We start from the raw sequence: 22,139 nt of genomic DNA, 5'->3' as shown, positions 1-22,139 counted from the left end.
TGAAGCATCTTCAAGCTGGAAAGGGTGCAGAGACACATTCCTTTCCTTTGACTTACACACATAAATTCCCTGCTTTGTGTCGGAAGGAACATCAGATGCTGGTGCCCTGTCTTTGTCCTTGAGTGGACCTACCCTTTCCCTACCCGCTCTCTTGCTCCTAATATTGGTATAACATGCCCTGGGATTCTCATTTATCCTACTTGCTGAGAAAAATTCTTATCCTCTTTGAGCCCCTCTAATTTCTTGTTTTAAGTTTTTCTCCTGCTTTGTTGGACCTTGCCTAATTTCAGCTAAATAAACCTTGTACATGTTTCCTTTTACTTTTTGACTAAACTTGCAATCTCACTTGTCGCCTATGGTTCTCCAACCTCATCTTCCTTATCCTTCATCCCCACAGAAACATGCTGGTCTTGAACTCTAATCGACAGCCTCTAAAATGTCAAACAATTGCCGCAGACGCTTGCTCATTTGTCTGCCACCCAAATGCCTTGGCTTAGAGTGGTCTGTGTGTATCACAGCTGTGTATTTCTGGAGTTATGGTGTAATACTACATGGAAACAGGCCCTTTGGCCCAGCTTGCCCACACCAGCCAGCATGTCCCATCTACACTAGTCCCACCTGCCTGCATTTGGGGACAGGTGTAATCTAAACCTATCCTATCCACGTACTTGTCTAAATGTTTCTTAAACGTTACGATAGTACCTACCTCAACTACCCTCTCTGGCAGCTTGTTCCATACACCTATCACCCTTTGTGTGAAAAAAGGTCCCTAATAAATCTTCCCCCCCCCCTCACGTTAAACCTATGTCCTCTGGTACACAAAAAAGCTGGAGAAACTCAGCGGGTGCAGCAGCATCTATGGAGCGAAGGAAATAGGCAATGTTTGGGGCCGAAACCCTTCTACAGACTTCAATCTATGTCCTCTGGTTGTTGATTCCCCAACTCTGGACAAGGAACTCTGTGCGTCTACTTGATCTAATCCTCATATGATTTTTCAGTGCACCTCTCTACAAGATCGCCCCTCATCCTCCTGCGCTCCAAAGCAGTAGAGTCCTAGCTTGCTCAACCCCTCTCTTTAACTCGGCCCCTCGAGTCCTGGCAACATCCTCTCTTCTCTGCACTCTGCAGTTTTCCCATACAACCTTTGAAAAAAGAAGTTAACTATCATTGGATGACAGTCCCTAAACTCTGTTACATTGACATTAACATTGATTTGTTTGAAAAAGACTTTGGCAGAAACTCATTTTATTTTGTGTTTTTTAAAACTAGTCTCTGGCTGAGATATTGTTGAGCACTATCGACTCACCACATTTAAGTTTGTGTTCAATTTGTTTTATGTTTATCAGGAACCTTTCAGATTATTTATAGAGATGTGATCAAAGAAAGCAAGGGTTGCCTTTGAGAAAAGTACCAACATTTTCCAAATGGAATGTAAAAATAAAAAGCTCTTAAAGTAAATAGGCAAGGATGAGAATTCTTAATCGAGTTCTATTCTGAAGAAGGGTCCCGACCTGAAACGTCACCCATCCTTATTCTCATGGGGAGCTGCCTGACCCGCTGAGTTACTACAGCACTTTTGTTTATCTTGAGTTTTATACCAGTGTGCTGTGGGCAAAATCACTTTATAGTGGTTTCCCAGACTCCAAACAAAATTGGTCTCCAATTATACTTTATCAGTTCGATTTAAAATTAATGCATCAATTTGGAAAACTTAAATCTTATATATTTCAATGCCGGCACGAGTCAATTAGCCAGTGTATGTTTTCAACTCTCAATCTAAACTAAACCAGCAGAATTATTTAGTGAATATGCATGAGTGACATCATGTTTTCCGCTCGACTCTATCCTGGAAGATCCTGAGAGTGTGCCACGCAAGATGATTCAGACTTCTCCACAGTCTTTGATGCACGCATCATTATTGCATAATGTTCTACACAACATTCAATGACAGGTAAAAGCACGCGCACAGAAACGCAAGCGCGTGTCTCATGCGGTGGCCTCTGGCACATCAACACTTGCACAATCAAGTGGTGATCAACAGTGTTTGAAACCTTAACTCTTCTCCGAAAGAGACAGGATGCTTTGGCAGCAGATGGGTCACGATGAAAGAAAGTTACAGACACATTCAAGAAAGAAAACAATGTGTGTGGTGTGCATTTAAAGTTGAGCAAATTTGGCAATCTGATCTAGGAGATTAAATGGCACAAAATTATTTGAAGAAGGTCCCTATCCATATCTTCCAGAGATGCTGCCTGACCCCATTGAGTTACTCCAGCACTTTGTCCTTTTTTGTGTGGTAAACCAGCATCTGCAGTTCCTTGTGTCTACAAATTTGTCTTTGTTACCCTGGCATCTTGTAGTCCAAATTGTAGTAAATATAACCTCATTTACCATATCATAATTCAACCAAATTTGCTATTTGTTATCCCTTCTTTGCACCTTAAAAACAAAAGGTGCTGTGTTATAGTCACGTGTCGTAGTCTCTTTGATGCTATTCTTTTGCACTTTCCGATGTTTTCGAAAAACATCAAAGATGCTACATAATTCCAAGCTGCCGGTCTATTTTGTTATGGAAACAAGAAACTGCAGATGCTGGTTTACCGAGGAACAACACAGAATGCTGGAGTAACTCAATGGGTCAGGCAGCATCTCTGGAGAACATAGATAGGTGACATTTTGGGTCATGACCCTTCTTCAGACTCGATTTTTTAATAGTTTATCTCTGGAGATTTATGCTCCGATCTTTGAACTTCGTTAGAGCATCTGTAAGCCAAGTCATGTTGCTTAATCATTGCCAGACCTGGGGATTTATATTTTGTTCCTCTGATGCAACATGTGGTGCTTATTAACTAATAAATCCTTACACCGAGATATAAACTTGCAAGACTGCAATCTCTAGATAAGGCAGCAATTGCACTAATCAAATCGAAAACCTTGAGCATTAAAAAAAATTAATATGGGAATAATTTACAAACTGGCTTGGATATTCGATTTATCATGGCACAGTTTGCACTGGTGCTTAATGTTTCTTGTTGTTTACAGGCATACAAATATTGACAAAGCCTACGGTAATAGCTCATTTGATAAAAGATCTCTCTTACTCTTAAAGTACCGTATTTCTATTAACAGCCCATGTTTATTGCTGAGACGTTTATGCATTTTGTATAATGAACAGAAAAGTGAAATGTGTAGTGTACAGTATTTTGGCATTATACAATAAACACTAGGTGCAGGAGTAGGCCATTTGGCCCAGCGAGCCATTGCTCAGTTGCAATCTGGAGAAATTCTGTGCAGCACGATGGCGAAGTGGTAGAGTTGCTGCCTCACAGTGACAGAGACCCGAGTTCGATCCTGACTACTCGCAATGTCTGTACAGAGTTTGTACGTTCTGCCTGTGACCACGTGGGTTTGCTCCGGGTGCTCCGGTTTCTTTCCAAGCTCCAAAGATGTGTAGGTTAATTGGCTTCAGTACAATGAAAATTGTAAATTATCCGTAGTGTGCAGGATAGTGTGAGCATATGGGGGTGATCAATGATCGGTGCAGAATCGGTGGGCCGAAGGGCCTGTTTCCGCGCTGCATCTCTGAGCACAAAATATTATCTTGTGATTGCAGATAAGATTCTTTAAGATTGTCACATTCATTGTAACATGACCAATTTTCAAATGGAATTGTTTTGCAGATTCAACAACAATGAAGGTTGCTACTTGCAGGATATTCTGCACGGCCACAGGGAACTGAGCTCCACACACAGCAGCCCTTACAGATCCCAGGGTAGACAATGCCAGGGAGGGAGAAGTATGCCGGCCACGCCAGTACTGACTCGCAATGCTTACAGCAGCAGCCAGCTACGGTATGTTCTTTAAAGGGATTGAATGTTTCTGAAAACAAGACTCCTTAACTTAAATGTACAAGAGTAAGGCTGCTCAAAATCGAAAATGTATTTGGTTGTGTCAATTGTAGAAGGATGTGCAATTAATGTTTTGTGCGTGGGCCACCAGAAGACATTTGCAATTTGATACAATGGATGTGTTATCAAATTTCAAGTCACAGAGCTTTGGATTTAAGGGGTGGTGTCAACAGATACAAAAGTGACTGACGGACAGCTTGTTGGCGGCACGGTGGCGCAGGGGTAGAGTTGCTGCCCGTTACAGCGCCAGAGACCCGGGTTCGATCCTGACGACGGGTGTTGTCTGTATGGAGGTTGTTCGTTCTCCCCGTGACTGTGTGGTTTTTCTCTGGGTGCTCCAAACATCACCCATTCCTTCTCTCCAGAGTTGCTGCCTGTCCCGCTGAGTTACTCCAGCTTTTTGTGTCTATCTTTGGTTTACACCAGCATCTGTAGTTCCTTCCTACACGAGTCCATGCTGACCATCAACCATTAGTTCACACCAGTTCTATGTTCTCCTTCTTGTTGGTGTGGGACTGTTCGGTAAATGTTTGTAACTTTGTCGCTGCCAGGAATGTGGCGACTCTTGTGTACTGCCTGGGGTCTGCTGTATGATTTTACCGGGTTGTCTGCAGAAACAAAGCATGTCACTGTACTTGGGTACATGTGACAATAAAATATAATTGAATCTTACCTATCCACTCCCTACACCCTAGGGGCAATTTACAGAGGGCAATTCAGCCACAAACCCGCACGTTTTTGGGAAGGGGGAGGAAACTGGAGCACCATGGGGGGAAAACCCACGCGGCCACAGGGAGAACTTGCAAACTCCACATGGAGAGCATTCGAGGTCGGGCTCGAACTTGGGAGTGTGGCGCTATGAGGCAGCAGTTCTACCAGCTACATCTCAAAATTCCTATTCCTATTACTACCATGCTAACAGTATGTTTAAATATAGTTTAGAATCCGGCCTAAAGAAATATCATGAATGTCACAGTGACCATTCAAAATGTAGGTATTTATAGATTTTTCACCTAAAGTAATATCACGGATGTAACAATGATCATTCAGAAATCAGATATTTATAGATTTTTCACCTCTGCCAAATGCTTCATATTTCCTTATGACAAAGGACAACCTTTCAACTCATCGAGTCTATGCTGACCTTTAATGCGTCGTCCCATTCCCCCATTGATTTTCTAAGTAATCTAACACCACCCTAGTCCGCAGTCCACACAGCTACAGTAGCCAGTTACGGTGGCGCAGTGGTAGAGTTGTTGGCTTTTACAGCACTTGCAGCGCCGGAGACCCGGGTTCGATCCCGACTACGGGCGCTGTCTGTACGGAGTTTGTACGTTCTTCCCGTGACCTGCGTGCGTTTTCTCCGAGATCTTCGGTTTCCTCCCACACTTCAAATAAGTACAGGTTTGTAGGTTAATTGGCTTCTATAAATTGCAATTTTTTCCTTGTGTAGGTTAGTGGTCACATACAGGGTAATTGCTGGTCAATAGACAATAGGTGCAGGAGTAGGTCATTCGGCCTTTCAAGCCAGCACCGCCATTCAATGTGATCATGGCTGATCATCCCCAATCAGTACCCCGTTCCTGCCTTCTCCCCATATCCCCTGACTCCACTATTTTTAAGAGCCCGATCTAGCTCTCTCTTGAAAGCATCCAGAGAACCTGCCTCCACCGCAGAGACTTCCACAGTCGGCGTGGACTCGGTGGGCCGAAGGGCCTGTTTCTACGCTGTATCTCTAAAGTCTAAAGAAAGGAGAATGGTGGTGAACAGTAGTCAACTGGTCTGCCCAAGATGTATAAAGTACTGCTGCTCCTTTCGATATATAAGTGACTTGTGTTTCGATAAGTGGGCATTACCTCACTTTTTGTAGATAGCATATATCTCAAAAATGTATAAAAAGTGATTGGCGGATTGGGTTGGGGAAGAGCTTGATGAAATTTCTCATCCGAGCAAGTGTGAAGGACTAGATCTCGGCAGGAAGATTGCAGGTTGATAATGTAAATTAATTAGTGCAGTTTTAAAAGGAACGTAAGCATTGAATTACTAATGAGTATGCATGCATAATCTTTGAAGATCACAGGACATCGGGTACTCCGGTTTCCTCCCACACTCCAACGTGCAGGTTTGTAGGTTGACACAAAATGCAGGAGTAACTCAGCAGGTGAGGTAGCATCTATGGAGAGAAGGATTGGGTGACATTTCGGGTCGAGACCCTTCAGTCTGAAGAAGGGTCTCGACCCGAAACGTCGCCCATTCCTTCTCTCCATAGATGCTGCCTCACCTGCTGAGTTACTCCTGCATTTTGTGCCTACCTTCGATTTTACCAGCATCTGCAGTTCTTTCTTACACAGGTTAATTGGCTTCTGTAAATTGTCCCCAGTGTGTAGAATAGAACTAGTGTGCAGGTGATCGCTGGTCATCACGGACTCGGTGGGCCGACGGGCCTGTTTTCGCGTTGTATCACTAAACTCAACTAAATCTCTAAACTAAAGACCATTTGAGAAAGAAGATAGACACAAAAAGCTGGAGTAACTCAGCGGGACAGGCAGCATCTCTGGAGAGAAGGAATGTGTGACGTTTTGGGTCGAGACCCTTCTTCAGACTGGTGAGCTGAGAAAGCTGTTTAAATAGGCACCTGAGATCCGTGGATGCATCGGAAACATTTGAGTACAGAAACAAGGAGGGAACGTTGAACTATGACTAAACAATGGTGAGCCACAGCTGGGGAGACTTCAGGAAGGATGTCTATCCCGGGTGGAGATGCGGAGGAAATGTATTTGGACGATGAAAGAAAGAGGAACTCGCATTTATAAATGCTTTTCACAACATTTACATTAGGTTGCTTACAGCCAATGAGTAACATGCGACTGCAATTGTATGGTAACAGTCGCAGTGAATTTCCATTCAACAAGAACCCACAAACAACAATGTGAATTTGACCAGGTAGTTTTGAAAGAAATTTCTTCAGTCAGTGGGTGGTGAATCTGGGGAATTCAATGTCTCAGACGGCTGTGGAGGCCAAGTCTTTGGGTATTTTTAAGGTGGTGTTTCTTGATTCAGAAGGATGTCAAAGGTTATGAGGAGAATGGGGTTGAGAGGGAAAGATAGATCAGCCATGATTGAATGGTGGAATAGACGTGATGGGCCGAATGGCCTAATTATTATCACGGACTTATGCCTTTAACTTCCCTTTGATACCTCTGCCTTGATCTTGCACCAAGAGGTAACTGTGGTATCCCTGGCGTGGATTGGCTTGAACCATTATCTGGTCACAACCTATTTATGATATTAATTGACGTGTAAGTGGGAATAGTGAGATAAATTGTCTTTGTGGCAAACTAGTATCGGCAGATCCCTGTGTCTAATTGTTTGGCCTGTTCTACTGGGTCTGATTGCAAATTATCGTGCCATTTCGATACAATACGATAGAACTTTATTTATCCCAGGTGGGAAATTGATCTGCCAACAGTCATAAAACACTAAATACATGAAACGTGAAATTCAAGTGATGATGTACAGGTTTGTAGGTTAATTGGCTTCTATAAATTGCAATTTTTTCCTTGTGTAGGTTAGTGGTCACATACAGGGTAATTGCTGGTCAATAGACAATAGGTGCAGGAGTAGGTCATTCGGCCTTTCAAGCCAGCACCGCCATTCAATGTGATCATGGCTGATCATCCCCAATCAGTACCCCGTTCCTGCCTTCTCCCCATATCCCCTGACTCCACTATTTTTAAGAGCCCGATCTAGCTCTCTCTTGAAAGCATCCAGAGAACCTGCCTCCACCGCAGAGACTTCCACAGTCGGCGTGGACTCGGTGGGCCGAAGGGCCTGTTTCTACGCTGTATCTCTAAAGTCTAAAGAAAGGAGAATGGTGGTGAACAGTAGTCAACTGGTCTGCCCAAGATGTATAAAGTACTGCTGCTCCTTTCGATATATAAGTGACTTGTGTTTCGATAAGTGGGCATTACCTCACTTTTTGTAGATAGCATATATCTCAAAAATGTATAAAAAGTGATTGGCGGATTGGGTTGGGGAAGAGCTTGATGAAATTTCTCATCCGAGCAAGTGTGAAGGGCTAGATCTCGGCAGGAAGATTGCAGGTTGATAATGTAAATTAATTAGTGCAGTTTTAAAAGGAACGTAAGCATTGAATTACTAATGAGTATGCATGCATAATCTTTGAAGATCGCAGGACATCGGGTGCTCCGGTTTCCTCCCACAACTCCAACGTGCAGGTTTGTAGGGTTGACACAAAATGCAGGAGTAACTCAGCAGGTGAGGTAGCATCTATGGAGAGAAGGATTGGGTGACCTTTCGGGTCGAGACCCTTCAGTCTGAGAAGAGTCTCGACCCGAAACGTCGCCCATTCTTCTTCTCCCATAGATGCTGCCTCACCTGCTGAGTTACTCCCTGCATTTGTGCCTACCTTCGATTTTACCAGCTCTGCAGTTCTTTCTTACACAGGTTAATTGGCTTCTGTAAATTGTCCCCAGGTGTTAGAATAGAACTAGTGTGCAGGTGATCGCTGGTCATCAATGGACTCGGTGGGCTGACGGGCCGGTTTTCGCGTTGTATCACTAAACTCAACTAAATCTCTAAACTAAAGACCATTTGAGAAAGAAGCTAGACACAAAAAGCTGGAGTAACTCGCGGGACAGGCAGCATCTCTGGAGAGAAGGAATGTGTGATGTTTTGGGTCGAGACCCTTCTTCAGACTGGTGAGCTGAGAAAGCTGTTTAAATAGGCACTGAGATCCGTGGATGCATCGGAAACATTTGAGTACAGAAACAAGGAGGGAACGTTGAACTATGACTAAACAATGGTGAGCCACAGCTGGGGAGACTTCAGGAAGGATGTCTATCCCGGGTGGAGATGCGGAGGAAATGTATTTGGACGATGAAAGAAAGAGGAACTCGCATTTATAAATGCTTTTCACAACATTTACATTAGGTTGCTTACAGCCAATGAGTAACATGCGAGTACAATTGTATGGTAACAGTCGCAGTGAATTTCCATTCAACAAGAACCCACAAACAACAATGTGAATTTGACCAGGTAGTTTTGAAAGAAATTCTTCAGTCAGTGGGTGGTGAATTGGGGATTCAATGTCTCAGACGGCTGTGTGAGGCCAAGTCTTGGTATTTTAAGGTGGTGTTTCTTGATTCAGAAGGATGTCAAAGGTTATGAGGAGAATGGGGTGAGAGGGAAAGATAGATCAGCCATGATTGAATGGTGGAATAGACGTGATGGGCCGAATGGCCTAATTATTATCACGGACTTATGCCTTTAACTTCCCTTTGATACCTCTGCCTTGATCTTGCACCAAGGGGTAACTGTGGTATCCATGGCGTGGATTGGCTTGAACCATTATCTGGTCACAACCTATTTATGATATTAATTGACGTGTAAGTGGGAATAGTGAGATAAATTGTCTTTGTGGCAAACTAGCATCGGCAGATCCCTGTGTCTAATTGTTTGGCCTGTTCTACTGGGTCTGATTGCAAATTATCGTGCCCTTTCGATACAATACGATAGAACTTTATTTATCCCCAGGTGGGAAATTGATCTGCCAACAGTCATAAAACACTAAATACATGAAACGTGAAATTCAAGTGATGAGTGGAAATGATTGGGGTGTGTGCAAAGATTGGGGCAGGGAGTCAGTCTACCCCCACGACCGAAGGGAAAAAAGCTTCTCCTGTGGCATTCTATGCTGCATCTTTGGTGGAACCAGCCTGTTGCTGAAGGTACTCCTCAGGTTGGCCAGTGTGTCAGGGGGTGAGCTGTATTGTCCAAGATGCTCCGCAGTTTGTGGAGCATCCTTTCCCTCCAAGACCATCTCCAGTGAATCCAACTCCGTCCTGGGGACAGAGCCAGCCTTCCTGATGTCCTTGATAATTCTGTTGCTGGCCGCCCCTTCGGATTGAGGATCCGAGGATCTCCCCGCTGTTTTATTGTCCCACCTACGTCCCAAAGATGTGTAGGTTGGTTTAGTTTAGTTTAGAGATACAGTCCGGAAACAGGCCCACCAGGCTCCGCGCCGGCCAGCGATGCCCGCACATTAACACATATCCTACACCCACTAGGGCCAATTTTTACATTTACCAAGCCAATTAACCTACAAACCTGCACGCCTTTGGAGCTGTGGGAGGAAACCGAAGATCTCGGAGAAAATGCACGCAGGTTCACGGGGAGAACGTACAAACTCCGTTACAGACAGCGCCGTGGTCGGGATCTGAACCGGGGTCTCCGGCTCTGCACGTGCTGTAAAAGCCAGGGAACTCTACTGCTGCGCCACCGTAAACTGGCTACTGTAGAGTGTGGACTGCGGACTAGGGTGGTGTTAGATTACTGAGAAATCAATGGGGGGAATTCGCGACGACGCATTAAAGTCCAGCATAGACTCGATGAGTTGAAAGGTCCCTTGCATAGGAAAATATGAATCTATAAATATCTGATTCTGAATGATCATTGTTAAATCCGTGATATTACTTTAGGTGCAAAATCTATAAATACCTACCTTTTGAATGGTCACTGTGACATCATGATATTTCTTAGACCGGATTCTAAACTATATTTAAACATACTGTAGCATAGCATAATAGGAATAGGAATTTTGAGATGTAGCTGGTAGAACTGCTGCCTCACAGCGCCACACTCCCAAGTTCGAGCCTGACCTCGGGTGCTCCCCGTGTGGAGTTTGCAAGTTCTCCCTGTGGCCACGTGGGTTTTCCCCCATGGTGCTCCGGTTTCCTCCCACACCCCAAAGACGTGTGGTTTGTGGCTGAATTGGCCTCTGTAAATTGCCCCCAGTGTGTAGGGAGTGGATAGGTAAGATTCAATGATATTTTATTGTCACATGTACCCAAGTACAGTGACAAGCTTTGTTTCTGCAGACAACCCGGTAAAATCATACAGCAGACCCCAGGCAGTACACAAGAGTCGCCACGTTCCTGGCAGCGACAAAGTTACAAACATTTACCGAACGTCCCACACCAGCCAAGAAGGAGAACATAGAACTGGTGTGACTAATGATTGATGGTCAGCATGGCTCGTGTAGACAGGAACTGCAGATGCTGGTGATAACCAAAGATAGACACAAAAGCTGGAGTAACTCAGTGGGACAGGCAGCAACTCTGGAGAGAAGGAATGGGTGACGTTTCGGGTCGAATCCCTTCTTCAAACTAGTCAGGGAAAAGGGTAACGAGAGATATACATGATGATAAAAGAAACAGGCCATTGACAGTTACCAATGTTTCCTTTATCATCAGTAAATGTTTGCGTGTCGTTCTTTCGTTGTTGTTTATCTTGTACAACATAATCATCTGTATCTCTCGTTTCCCTTTTCCCTGACTATTCTGAAGAAGGGTCTCGACCCGACATATCACCCATTCCTTCTCTCCAGAGATGCTGCCTGTCCCACTGAGTTACTTCAGTATTTTGTGTCTTATCGTCAGCATGGTCTCCATGGGCCTAAGGACCCATTTCCTTGCTGTATCTTTAACGTGGTGTATTCCTGGTGGGTATGGAGTGGATGGGAAAGTAGGATAACATAGAACTAGTTGGCGATGGTCGGCATGGACTCGGTGGGCCGAAGAAGAGCCTGTTTCCTTGCAGTGTTTATTCAATCACTCACCGATACTGAGTGTGTTTTCATATTCCTGTTTTCGCAAGACCCGATCTTTCGCCGGATCACTCAGGCAGACGCTAGGCGGCAGCTTGGAATCCCAGTCCATCTCCTGGAAGAGGTTCCCGGCTAGAGGGCCATTTTCCCCCTCACGGCGGCCGCAGCGCAGCAGCAGCACGGAGTTGCTGGACGATGGCTCGTCCTACACCAGCCAGTCCAGTGCCGAGTACTACAGCGCCCCTATGCAAGCCCCCCCAGTACTACAACACCATTGACGGTGGCTGTCGGTCAAGAGAGAAACGGAGGACACAAAGAAACCGACGATATCTGCCGCTCCGTCGGGATAGCATGCCCAATTCGCACCGAAAGACGTGCGGAATGGAGTTACCAAAACTCTTGCAATCAGCCTTGCTCTGATCTTATATCCCAAGCATATCCTCAGTACAGTGACTATGAGCCTTACGGGATAACGTTCGAGATGACACCGAAGGCCACTATAACGTCAAAGCCCCGCACAGATCGGTGCATTCATACAACGCTGACCGCTACAGTCGAGACTACGGTCGCTTTTACCAGGAGGATTGGAGGCCATGTCTCAGAACCCGTATGCCACGCTGAGGAATATGCGCAGGAGAGGCGCCAAGAGTGAACAATAACCAAAAACATTCAGAAAGCGCTGGTGGCGGAAGCTTGCGGGGATGGTACATAGCGAGCGTCTGACTCACAAGGATCACGGCCTGCAGGCAGGTTTGGACTCCGAGAGAGGCTCACAGCAGAGTCCTGTGCTTCACGTATATGCAAGGTCCGTTCTCGCCGAACAACAGGGCTACGTCTTTCACATCCGGTAAGTGACAGCTCTTCAAGTGTCATCAGGGTCAATGATATTTATGGTCGCACATGCAATTAAACATTACGTAGCAAATTCATTTTGCATATAGTAATGCGCTGCTGCCATGTGTGGTGCCATTTTATCGAGTTCAAAGTTCGGATTTGATGTGGAAGATGATGTTTCCACTGGTGGGAGAGGTCTACGACTAGAGGTCTTAGCCTCAGAATTAAAGGACGTTCTTTTAGGAAGGAGACGAGGAGAAATGTCTAGTTAGAGGGTGGTGAATCTGTGGAATTCATTGCCACAGAAGGCTGCTGAGGCCAAGTCGATGGATATTTGTAAGTCATAGAAACAAAGAACTGCAGATGCTGCTTTATAACCACAGAATAGGCACAAAGTGCTGGAGTAACTCAGCGGATCAGACCGCATCTCTGGAGAAAGAGATGGGTGACGTTTCAGGTCAGGACCCTCTCTAATGAAATGTCCCGACCCAATAAATCACCCATCCATTTTCTCCAGCGATCCTGCCTGACACGCTGAGTTACACCAACACTTTGTGTCCGTTTGTTTTGTAAACCAGCACCTGCAGTACCTTGTGTCTACATTTGCTTTGATGTAGGTCTGCTGTAGACATCCTGCTTTTGAAAAGTTGTCCTTTAATTTCAAACTGATTACTGCTTTCAAAGTACATTAGAAGACTACTCCTTGGTTTGGGAAGCTACTCCTGGGTGCTACTTTCAAAATATGTATAACCCCTAAATATTCCCCAACAGCGGGGTAACAGGAAAGAGTGGGTAAAGTGGCTTTTAATAGGACCATTTAGACTTTTACCTTTGGATAAAGTGGCATTGTTCTATTGTAGAATTGGAGTTCAGGACTACAATATCGCCAATTCAACAAATGGCAAATTATTAGTGAATGGGAATGGCCTCAAAAGTGGGGAGAGAACGTGACAAAACCAAAGTGAAAATAAGAATAACAGAACAGATTTTGCATTAAACATTCCCTATTTTAATAATGCATTGTACTAATTGGAAAGTAATTGGACAGAACCTGTGCAGATCTGTCATTAAATATAATTATGGGAGTTGTTATTTATTTTTTTAAACTTGCGAAGTTTGTGTGCTCATTGATTCAATTGAAGATTGAAGCTGGAGGAGGGACCCAAATGTAGGTCAATATTACTTTAAACATGATTTTTTATGATGTAAACTGCTACAGTAGAATCCAGTTGCATAATACGGCGGAATAAATAACAAGTCGAAACAAAACAGAACCCTGTGTTTTTCCAGTGAATCAAATCCAGAGTGTTCAATTAGTTTAGTTTAGAGTAAAACAGCGCGGAAACAGACCCTTCGGCCCACCAAGTCCGCACCGACTAGCGACCACATGCATGTCAACAACATCCTACACAAACTAGGGACAATTTTACATTTATTAATTTGGAGTGTGGGATGGGAACCGACGATCTCAGGGAAAACCCACGCAGGCACGGGGAGAACGTACAAACTCCGTACAGACAGCACCTGTGGTCAGGTTTCGAATCCGGGTCCCTGGCGCTGTAAGGCAGTGGCTCTACCGCTGTGTCACACTCGAGTTATCTGTAGGAGAATTTTGGAAATTGGCAGCAATGTTATGTAAATCTGTCGAGTGTAAGGAATATTTATTAGAATGGCAAATGATTGGGTAACTGGTAACATAGAATATAGAACAGTACAGAAGATAGGCTCAAAAAGCTGGAGTAGCTCAGCGGGACAGGCAGCATCTCTGAGAGAAGGAATAGGCAACGTTTCGGGGTCGTGACCCTTCTTCAGACTGTCTGACTTCTACTGATCTGAAGAAGGGTCTCAACCAGAAACGTCGCCAATTTCCCGCGTGGGATAAACAAAGTTCTATCGTACCCTTGGAACCCGAGGGCAACGTTTTCACTCACCGGATGGTGGCTATATGGAATGAGCTGCCAGAGGGGGTAGTTGACGCAGATACAATGACAACATTTAAAAGACACTTGGACAGGTACATGGATGGGAGAAGTTTAGAGGGATATTGGCCAAACATGGGCAAATGGGACTAGCTTAGATGTGGCATCTTGGTCGGCATGGACCAGTTGGGCTGAAGGGCCTGTTCATGTGCCGTATGATTCTGACTCTAAATAAGATATTAAGGGGACTGATACATAGGAATGAATTGCAGCAATTTAAAAAAAATGTTTTTCTTTCAATTGCAGTTTCTTCAGCAGCTAGTACTGGAACGTGCGGAGCCAGATCACTGTGGGCGTCCAGGATTTTGATCATTTACCTTATGCAACTCCTTTCAATAACTCCTACAGCAATACAACATTACACACCAGGTGAGTGTCAGTATAACACACCTGTCTGCTTAGCCTTAAACATACTGCCCTTTGAGAAATAGGTTATTTTTCTGTTCAACAACCATTCCATTTCCAGCAGTACGCAACAAATTTCAATTGTAGGTTACTGCATATATTAACAAAGACATGTCTGATAGAAAAGAAAATGCATATATAGTGAAGTAATGGGATTTACAGTACTTAACTGGGGATTGCAGGAGAGTTGCACAAAAGTAATAGCACTTAACATCCGCAAAAGTAAGATTATGTGAACGCAAGAGATGACAGGAAGAAATTGTCCTCAGTTTCTAATGGTAAAAACACGGTTAAATTTGGAAATAGAGAGGAGAGCACGGCATCTACCAAGCTATACCTTTGGCTCCACAGATGCTGTTTGTCTTTTGCTCTAAATTACCTAATTGCACATTCATCACTACACAATATAGATTCATACAGTGATACAGGTGTGGAAACAGGCCCTTCGGCCCAACTTACCCACACCGGCCAACATGTCCCAGCTACACTTAGTCCCACCTGCCTGCATTTGGTCCATATCCCTCCAAACCTGTCCTATTCATGTACTTGTCTAACTGCTTCTTAAAATTTGGGATAGTCCCAGCCTCAACTACCTCTTCTGGCAGCTTGTTCCATACATCCACCATCCTTTGTGTTAAAAAGTTACCCCTTTAGATTCCTATTAATCTTTTCCCCTTCACCTCAAATCTATGTCCCTGGTCATCGATTCATCTGCACTGGGCAAGAGACTGCATACACCCAATCTATTCTCTCATTTTACCCACCTTCTAATGTTTTTGGACAACGTTTCTTGCATTTAAAATACAAAAAAAATTTCAACAACCTCTCAGATCCCCCAAGGAGAGCAGTTAAATGTTTTATAAGGACCTTCGGACATCTAATTTTGCCTTAAGTTGTTCTGTTCTATTGCAGAATTAATTTTCATATTACAATATAGCAAATTGGTCAACTGCAATTTACTAGCCTTATATGACCTTAAAATAATGGGGAAGTCTTAAAGGGACCTTCAGCATTATAATAAGCAATCTATGAATTAAATTGTAAATGTTTGCTAAGGTAGGTTAACCATTAATGCCCTAAAATAGAGGGGGTGTGTTCCTGTAATTTGATCAAATGTGAAGACAACACAAAGTTGTTTGGCCAGTGACCATTGGACATTCTAAGCTTTTCACTGTATATCGGTACACAGATTTGGCAGAACTCTCGCCATGTAATTGGCATTTCAGCTAACCGCGACAGCTGTACCTCACTTATGTCGTCTCCAATATGGACAACCTCCATGTTTGTAGATTCACTGCAGCCAAGGCCAGGAGGGCTAATGTTATTCAGCACCACCGGCCATTAAATTGTCACCGGTTCCAAGGTTCAACGATAGCACAAAGTATATTTTAGCACACCTCCATGTTTGTAGATTCACTGCAGCCAAGATCCGGTGGACTAATGTTATTCAGCACTACCTGCCATTGAATTGTTACAGATTAAGGTTTCAGCAGTTGCATAAAGTAACTTGCAGTGGAGATGAAAACTGCTGGTTTTGCAGAATGGATCAAACTTTAAATGTAACATTGTAAATTGGTTAAGTTGAGCATTCTTGTAATGCTGGTTCAAGATACGTCTACTCACAAGGAAGGAAATGGGTGGAAGCAGTATTGGGCCACATGATGTCTCAGGCTACTTCATCATATAATGGACCAACCATGGTCCTATATTATCAGTCAATTATTCCAAACCATCTCCATATTTCCTCATTCTCTAAATATCCCTTAGTGTTGATGCACTTATTGTCTCTTCCATCCTCTTTATAAGGAGATATTTAGCTTGGTGCTCCAGTCTCCAGCAGAGTATCTCGGATTCATTAACTCAAGTGGAGTATTGAACGTTATGTGGATGTAGACAGCAATTGCCCTTGTAGGCAAGGCGCCATTGGCCATGGTTGCCAATGTACGCTTGTAAAGTGTACAGATGTCCTTGTATGCATTAACACTGTCAAGAGATAAGGAGGGGAGGGGGGGGGGGGGGGAATGGAGAATATAATCTGGAGATTTACTTCTTATTTTGCTTGTCGGTCATTTTTCTTGTAGGCCTAGCTCCTTCCAGTCTTTTGGCGATCCTTTTTCTGCTGCGCGCCACCATTTCCCCACTGTCGGCACAGCTCCTACAAGTCACTCATCTGCTCCTCCACCTCCTCCTCTTCCTCCTCCTCTTTTTCATCCACTTCCACTTTCCCTCACAAAGAAAAGGAAGTGTTTCCCTAAGTGTACTGACTGCCGCCAACATCGCGCCTACAGAAATGAGATATCATTAAATACTCATACGCAAAATGTAGTCAGCGGTAGTAAGTATCTTTGCGTGTTTGTGTGCGTGTGTGTGACTGTTGGTCGTTACGCTTGCTAAAGAGGCTTGACGTTGGCTGAGCTGCTTACGACATAGAACGCTTGCTAATAATGCTTGACATTAAGTTTATCTGCTTCCTACATAGATTGTCTCTCCATGTAATGTTAAGTCATACGTTAAAGCAACAGTAATGTTGTCGTCCTTGTTGCTCTAACAAATAGCCAACAGCTGTTGAACTAAAAGTTTTAGATCTGATAAACTAACAAATGATCCAGCATTCCTCCAAATTACCATTGCAATCTATCTAGATGTATCCAATTTGAAGATATTTGCAGTAGGAAAAAGCCCTTTTTGAATTCTACTCCTTTAATAATCTACACTAAATCATTCTGGATTGATTTGACAATAAGACCTTCTTGGCTTTTCACTAGTTATATAAATCACATTTTAAAAAGTTTCTTCTAACTAGTTCCTCTGTGTTCTAGTAAGCAGAGGCATCGTTGAGGTATTTAGATTCGGGTTCCAATTTGGATTTGTATGGGATCGGCTGAATAATTGGAGTGCTTCAGGCAAATTCGGTATCGCAAATCTAGGAAAAGGGGGGAGGAAAAATTACAGGATTTTTGTTCCTGAGATTTAGGTATCCTGTTGTTTGTCTATTGGAAAGGCACCAATCAGATCAGCATATTAAAAAAATCCATTCCAATAATCTATCCTGAATTGGCTAGTTGAACACGGCTACTCAAAGCTTTTCACTGTACATCGGTACACATGACAATAACCTAAACTCAACACAACTAGACTTGAGGTATTGAGGATGTCTGCAGAATCAAATCTCAGTATAGTTGGCGATTGAATAATTTCGGAAAGTTGGAACATTCCTAATGCAATGGGACTTTCACAATAATACACTCAACCCCAGTTTGCCATTGTTTCACTTTCTACCTGCCAACCTGAACCAATGTTTAAATGTGGGATAGAATTGTGCTAGAGGGAATAATTCAATCCCTCTTAAAAAAAAAAAAAAAAAAAAAAAAAAGCAATTGATCGAAAAATATACCAATCTGTACCAAACATTTCTTTTAACTATTCATATTTGAACCCAGATGTGAATGGCTACAGAAGAAATTGTGGGAAATTAATCTGAAAGTCTGCAACTCTTTGGCAGAAGCTGCATTGGATAAGATGCAACACATGCTCCTGGATCTTCCCTAATTTCACAGAATATCTATTATCAAACGTAACCTCGCAAGCATAGGACATTCCATTTGTAACAGCACAAGGGCACGTGCCCTTTCACCTGACACCATTTACAGTTTTCCATTTCTCAATAAGCATATTGATAACAATATTAGGTTAGTTTAGAGATACTGCGCTGGGAACAGGCTCTTCGGCCTATCGAGTCCACGCCGACCAACGATCCCCACACACTAGGGACAATTTTACAATTATACCAAGCCAATTACCTACAAACCTGTACCTCTTTGGAGTGTGGGAGGAAACCGGAGCACTCGAAGAAAGCCCACGGGGAGAACGTAGAAACTCCGTACAGACAGCAATCGTAGTCAGGATCGAACCCGGGTCTCTAAGGCAAGCCAACTCTACCGCTGCGCCACCGAGCCACCCCTAAAATACCGGAGATTTGATGAGTTATCTTGCCTGTAAATCTGTCTTGAGGTAAAATAAAATTGCATGAATTGGTCAAAGGATAATTCCACCCACTTCACAGCTGGAAAGCCAACAATTGAAATAATCCCCGTATTCACGATAAAACCTGGAGTATGGTGGATTCCAACTAAAATTATGGTTATTAATTGTATCTATGTTAACATTAGAATTCTCGCAGAAACTATTAATGGAATCGTATTGATAAAAGCATTTCAGTCCTCCCACAATTTGAACTTTATGTAATGTTTGGATATGAAATTTCTAAGCACCATTTCAAGAATTAAGTCATTCATAAAATGCCTGTTGCTGAGAGCCTATACAAACAGTAAAAAAGAGGACAGGATCACGATTCTTTGTGGAGTAAATGGATAGATAATGGATTCTCTATCCCACTATCAAAGAACCACGTGACCTTTCTAGCCAGTGTACGTATTTAAACTAAATTACCCAAACCTTTCAAAAGTAAACAGTTGCAATTTGTGATGAATGTTGTGCTAACCCTTCAAACTAATGTCTTTTTTTTCTTCTAAAATGCATGTCCTTTTGGATTGTTGTTTGGAGTCCATTTTCGTAACTCTTATTTTTAAAATGTTTACCAGACCTTATCCAGAAAGAATGTATTCGGACAGTGGAGACACAGTGCAGCTGGAAAATGACTTGTACGAAGATGAGCAAATGTTGCTATGGCATGAAGACTCTAAACCCGGGACTCTGGTTTAGGTGGCGACTAGCTAGCTGACCTTCCACCTTCCCTGTCCAACAAGTGGAAAACGTAATCAGTGTGCCTTGCATCCTTTTCGATCTGTTTGAAATGCTTTATTTCTACTAATAGGAATCACACTCAGAACATTTCAGTGTTGTTCATAAGGTACTCTACCTGGATGCCGGGATGTTCATTGTGCAGAAGAAGTGAAAGTTTTCTAAGTTCTACACTTCACAGTTCAGTAAAGGTTCCCTTAATAACTACAGTACATTCTAAAGACCAACCTCGCAGTAGATTGTGTTTAAATTGAAGCTCGGAAAAATGGCACTTGGAAATCATTTTTTTTTAAACTGAAAATGCACTTTTCAAGATTAAGTTGATGAAAGCAAGGGGCTCCTCATTGAGTCTGGAGCAGAACAAGAGGAACTGTGCTTCACGCACAGGTATGCAAGAGGACAAAGCAGGGTAGGAAGTAAAGGAGTACTTTGCAGATTATTAAATGAAGGATGTCTTGTACTTAGGCAAGAAACTGGTGACTCTCTGATTACTTGGACAGAGTTTAGTGGGCTTATAGATTTTCAAATGATTAGTTGGACACCAGACCAGAAATTAGTGAGAGATGCATTTTGTTAAGGTTTTTATGGTCTTCCTAAAGCACAAAGATTCATCATACTTGTGATCTGAAAACCAATGTTAATTTAGCCCGTCGTTAGACTTGCAAATAGGCTTTTTTTTTTGCATGGGAGGGAGGGGGAGGGGATGGAGTTAATGAACTATTGGTCCATGTAATGTCAATTGTTAGTGGACCAATATTGAGTAGCACAATTTACCAAGTTATGAAATTATGGATCAAATGTAGCTAAACCGCTGGCGTTTCCTAATAAAAAGCACATGGCTTGAGAGAAGCAGGAAAAGACTAAAACGCAATAAAACTTTTTTTAAAACAAAGAGCACAATCCTAAAACTGGCAGTTGAAGTCATAGCACAATCTGGTTTAAATACTTCAGTTTGATTATCTGTTCAAGTTAGGCAAGAGAGCTCTTGATTGAGATGGTACTGTTATGAGACATGTGACTCGGGTAGAGTACTATTCTCTTGCGTCACCAGAATGTATTAAACTTGATTTTAAAAACAAAAATCCCAATCATTTCCGACTATTCAAGAGCTGGCAGATGTATATCAGACAGATTATGTATTTATGGTGATGAATGAATGCTCTGCTGAGATTCGAGAGTCAATGGGTTGGGTGGTAATCTTTTGACAACACCTCATTGTCCTCATTGCAATCTCCATCTCAAGGAGGAAGGTTGGAAAATAATGGTTGTGAAGTGCGGAGGGAAGAATCACCCACAGTTTGGACTTCCACTATTTACTTGTGACTTTTTGAAGAATGACTCAAACCCAGAGATACTGTAGTGGTTGACCCCACGGTCAAATAACATTCCTGTCCACTTTCGCATGGGATCTTTGGGCATTAGGACCCAAGTCCACGAAACAGTCTCTCAGCCATGGATTACCTTTTCAGAAGAGAAAAAAGGGATGAAATTGGTTCCTCGCTCTTTGGCCTCTCGTTATCATGGTGAGGTTCAGAGGAACAGGGCTCAAAACTCGTCTCTTAAAAGAAAAGTGAATTAACAGAAACATGAATACAAAAAGGAACAATCCACAAGTACGACTTCTGCAGGCAACAAAATGAACCTTCGATGTTTTCATTTATACATGAAGTGCTCATGAGGGTCACACTACCTCACTATTTCTTTGAGAATTATATACACGTTCACCAGTTTGGGGGCCAGGCATTCAACTACGATTGCATGAATTTTATATGTTGAATTCCTGGCAATTTTACTCCAAGCTCTTAACTGGTGACTCCATGTTTTCCCTCGCTGGTGATCCATGGAAAGGTGCTGTCATTTTCCTTTGTTTTTTTATTGATAATTGTGTTTATGTAAAGATTTGAATTGACTTTTTTTGTGAGCATTTTTATTATTGTGTTTCCAAAGCATGTAATATATAGTAAAACTAATTTGGTAAGCTGGTTCTAGTCATTTTTTTAATTCAATGAGAAGTTTTCAATTCATGTGGAAAATTTGGAACAAAGCTTTTAACTATTCTTTTGCATATTGTACAGCTTTACCCAGAGATACAGACATTTTTGTGTATGCCCTTACATTATACTCCTGTCTTCCTTGCTTTGATAAAAATGTGCTTTTAAGAAAAAAAAAAACAGGAGACCAGTAAATAAAAGTGTATGGATATCAGTGCATGTTGTTTTGTTGTAATTGTAGACAGTTGTTTCATTTAGAGATGCAACGTGGAAACAGGCCCTTTGGCCCACCGCGTCCGCACCAACCAGCGACCCCTGTACACTTACGCTACCGTATACACACAAGGGACAATTTACAGTTACACAAACCTAATTAACCTACAAACCTGTACATCTTTGGAAGTGTTTGAGAGAACCCATGCAGGTAATGGGGAGAAGGTACAAACTCTGTACAGACAAGCACCTGCAGTCGGGTTCAAACCCAGGTCTCTTTTGCCGTAAGGCAGCAACACTACTGCTTCACCTTCGTGTTCTCCAGGGCTTCTTGCTTCATTGTTGGGCAGATCAACCTTTCCTTCTTCATTTGATATTTTCACTGTTATTAATACACATTTCGGCTCATTGGCCTTCATCA

The 22,139-nt window shown here is 42.9% G+C and overlaps 1 protein-coding gene across 1 annotated transcript in view; it reads left to right on the top strand.

Moving 5' to 3' along the window:
* Positions 1–21,719, top strand: part of frmd4b (FERM domain containing 4B) — a 174,625-nt gene extending 152,906 nt beyond the window's left edge. Inside the window, 10 exon segments of the mRNA XM_033037349.1 lie at positions 3,681–3,851; positions 11,612–11,810; positions 12,084–12,189; positions 12,192–12,225; positions 12,227–12,341; positions 12,343–12,382; positions 14,595–14,612; positions 14,615–14,717; positions 16,835–17,088; positions 19,355–21,719. Coding sequence (XP_032893240.1) covers positions 3,681–3,851; positions 11,612–11,810; positions 12,084–12,189; positions 12,192–12,225; positions 12,227–12,341; positions 12,343–12,382; positions 14,595–14,612; positions 14,615–14,717; positions 16,835–17,088; positions 19,355–19,494 — 1,180 coding nt within the window. The 3' untranslated portion in view covers positions 19,495–21,719.
* The last annotated feature ends 420 nt before the right edge of the window (positions 21,720–22,139 follow it).

The sequence above is a fragment of the Amblyraja radiata genome, chromosome 18 (genome assembly GCF_010909765.2).
Source record: "Amblyraja radiata isolate CabotCenter1 chromosome 18, sAmbRad1.1.pri, whole genome shotgun sequence".
NCBI lineage: Eukaryota > Metazoa > Chordata > Chondrichthyes > Rajiformes > Rajidae > Amblyraja > Amblyraja radiata.
Note: the sequence above shows the minus strand (reverse complement) of the source record. Positions and strands in the feature narration are given on the sequence as shown.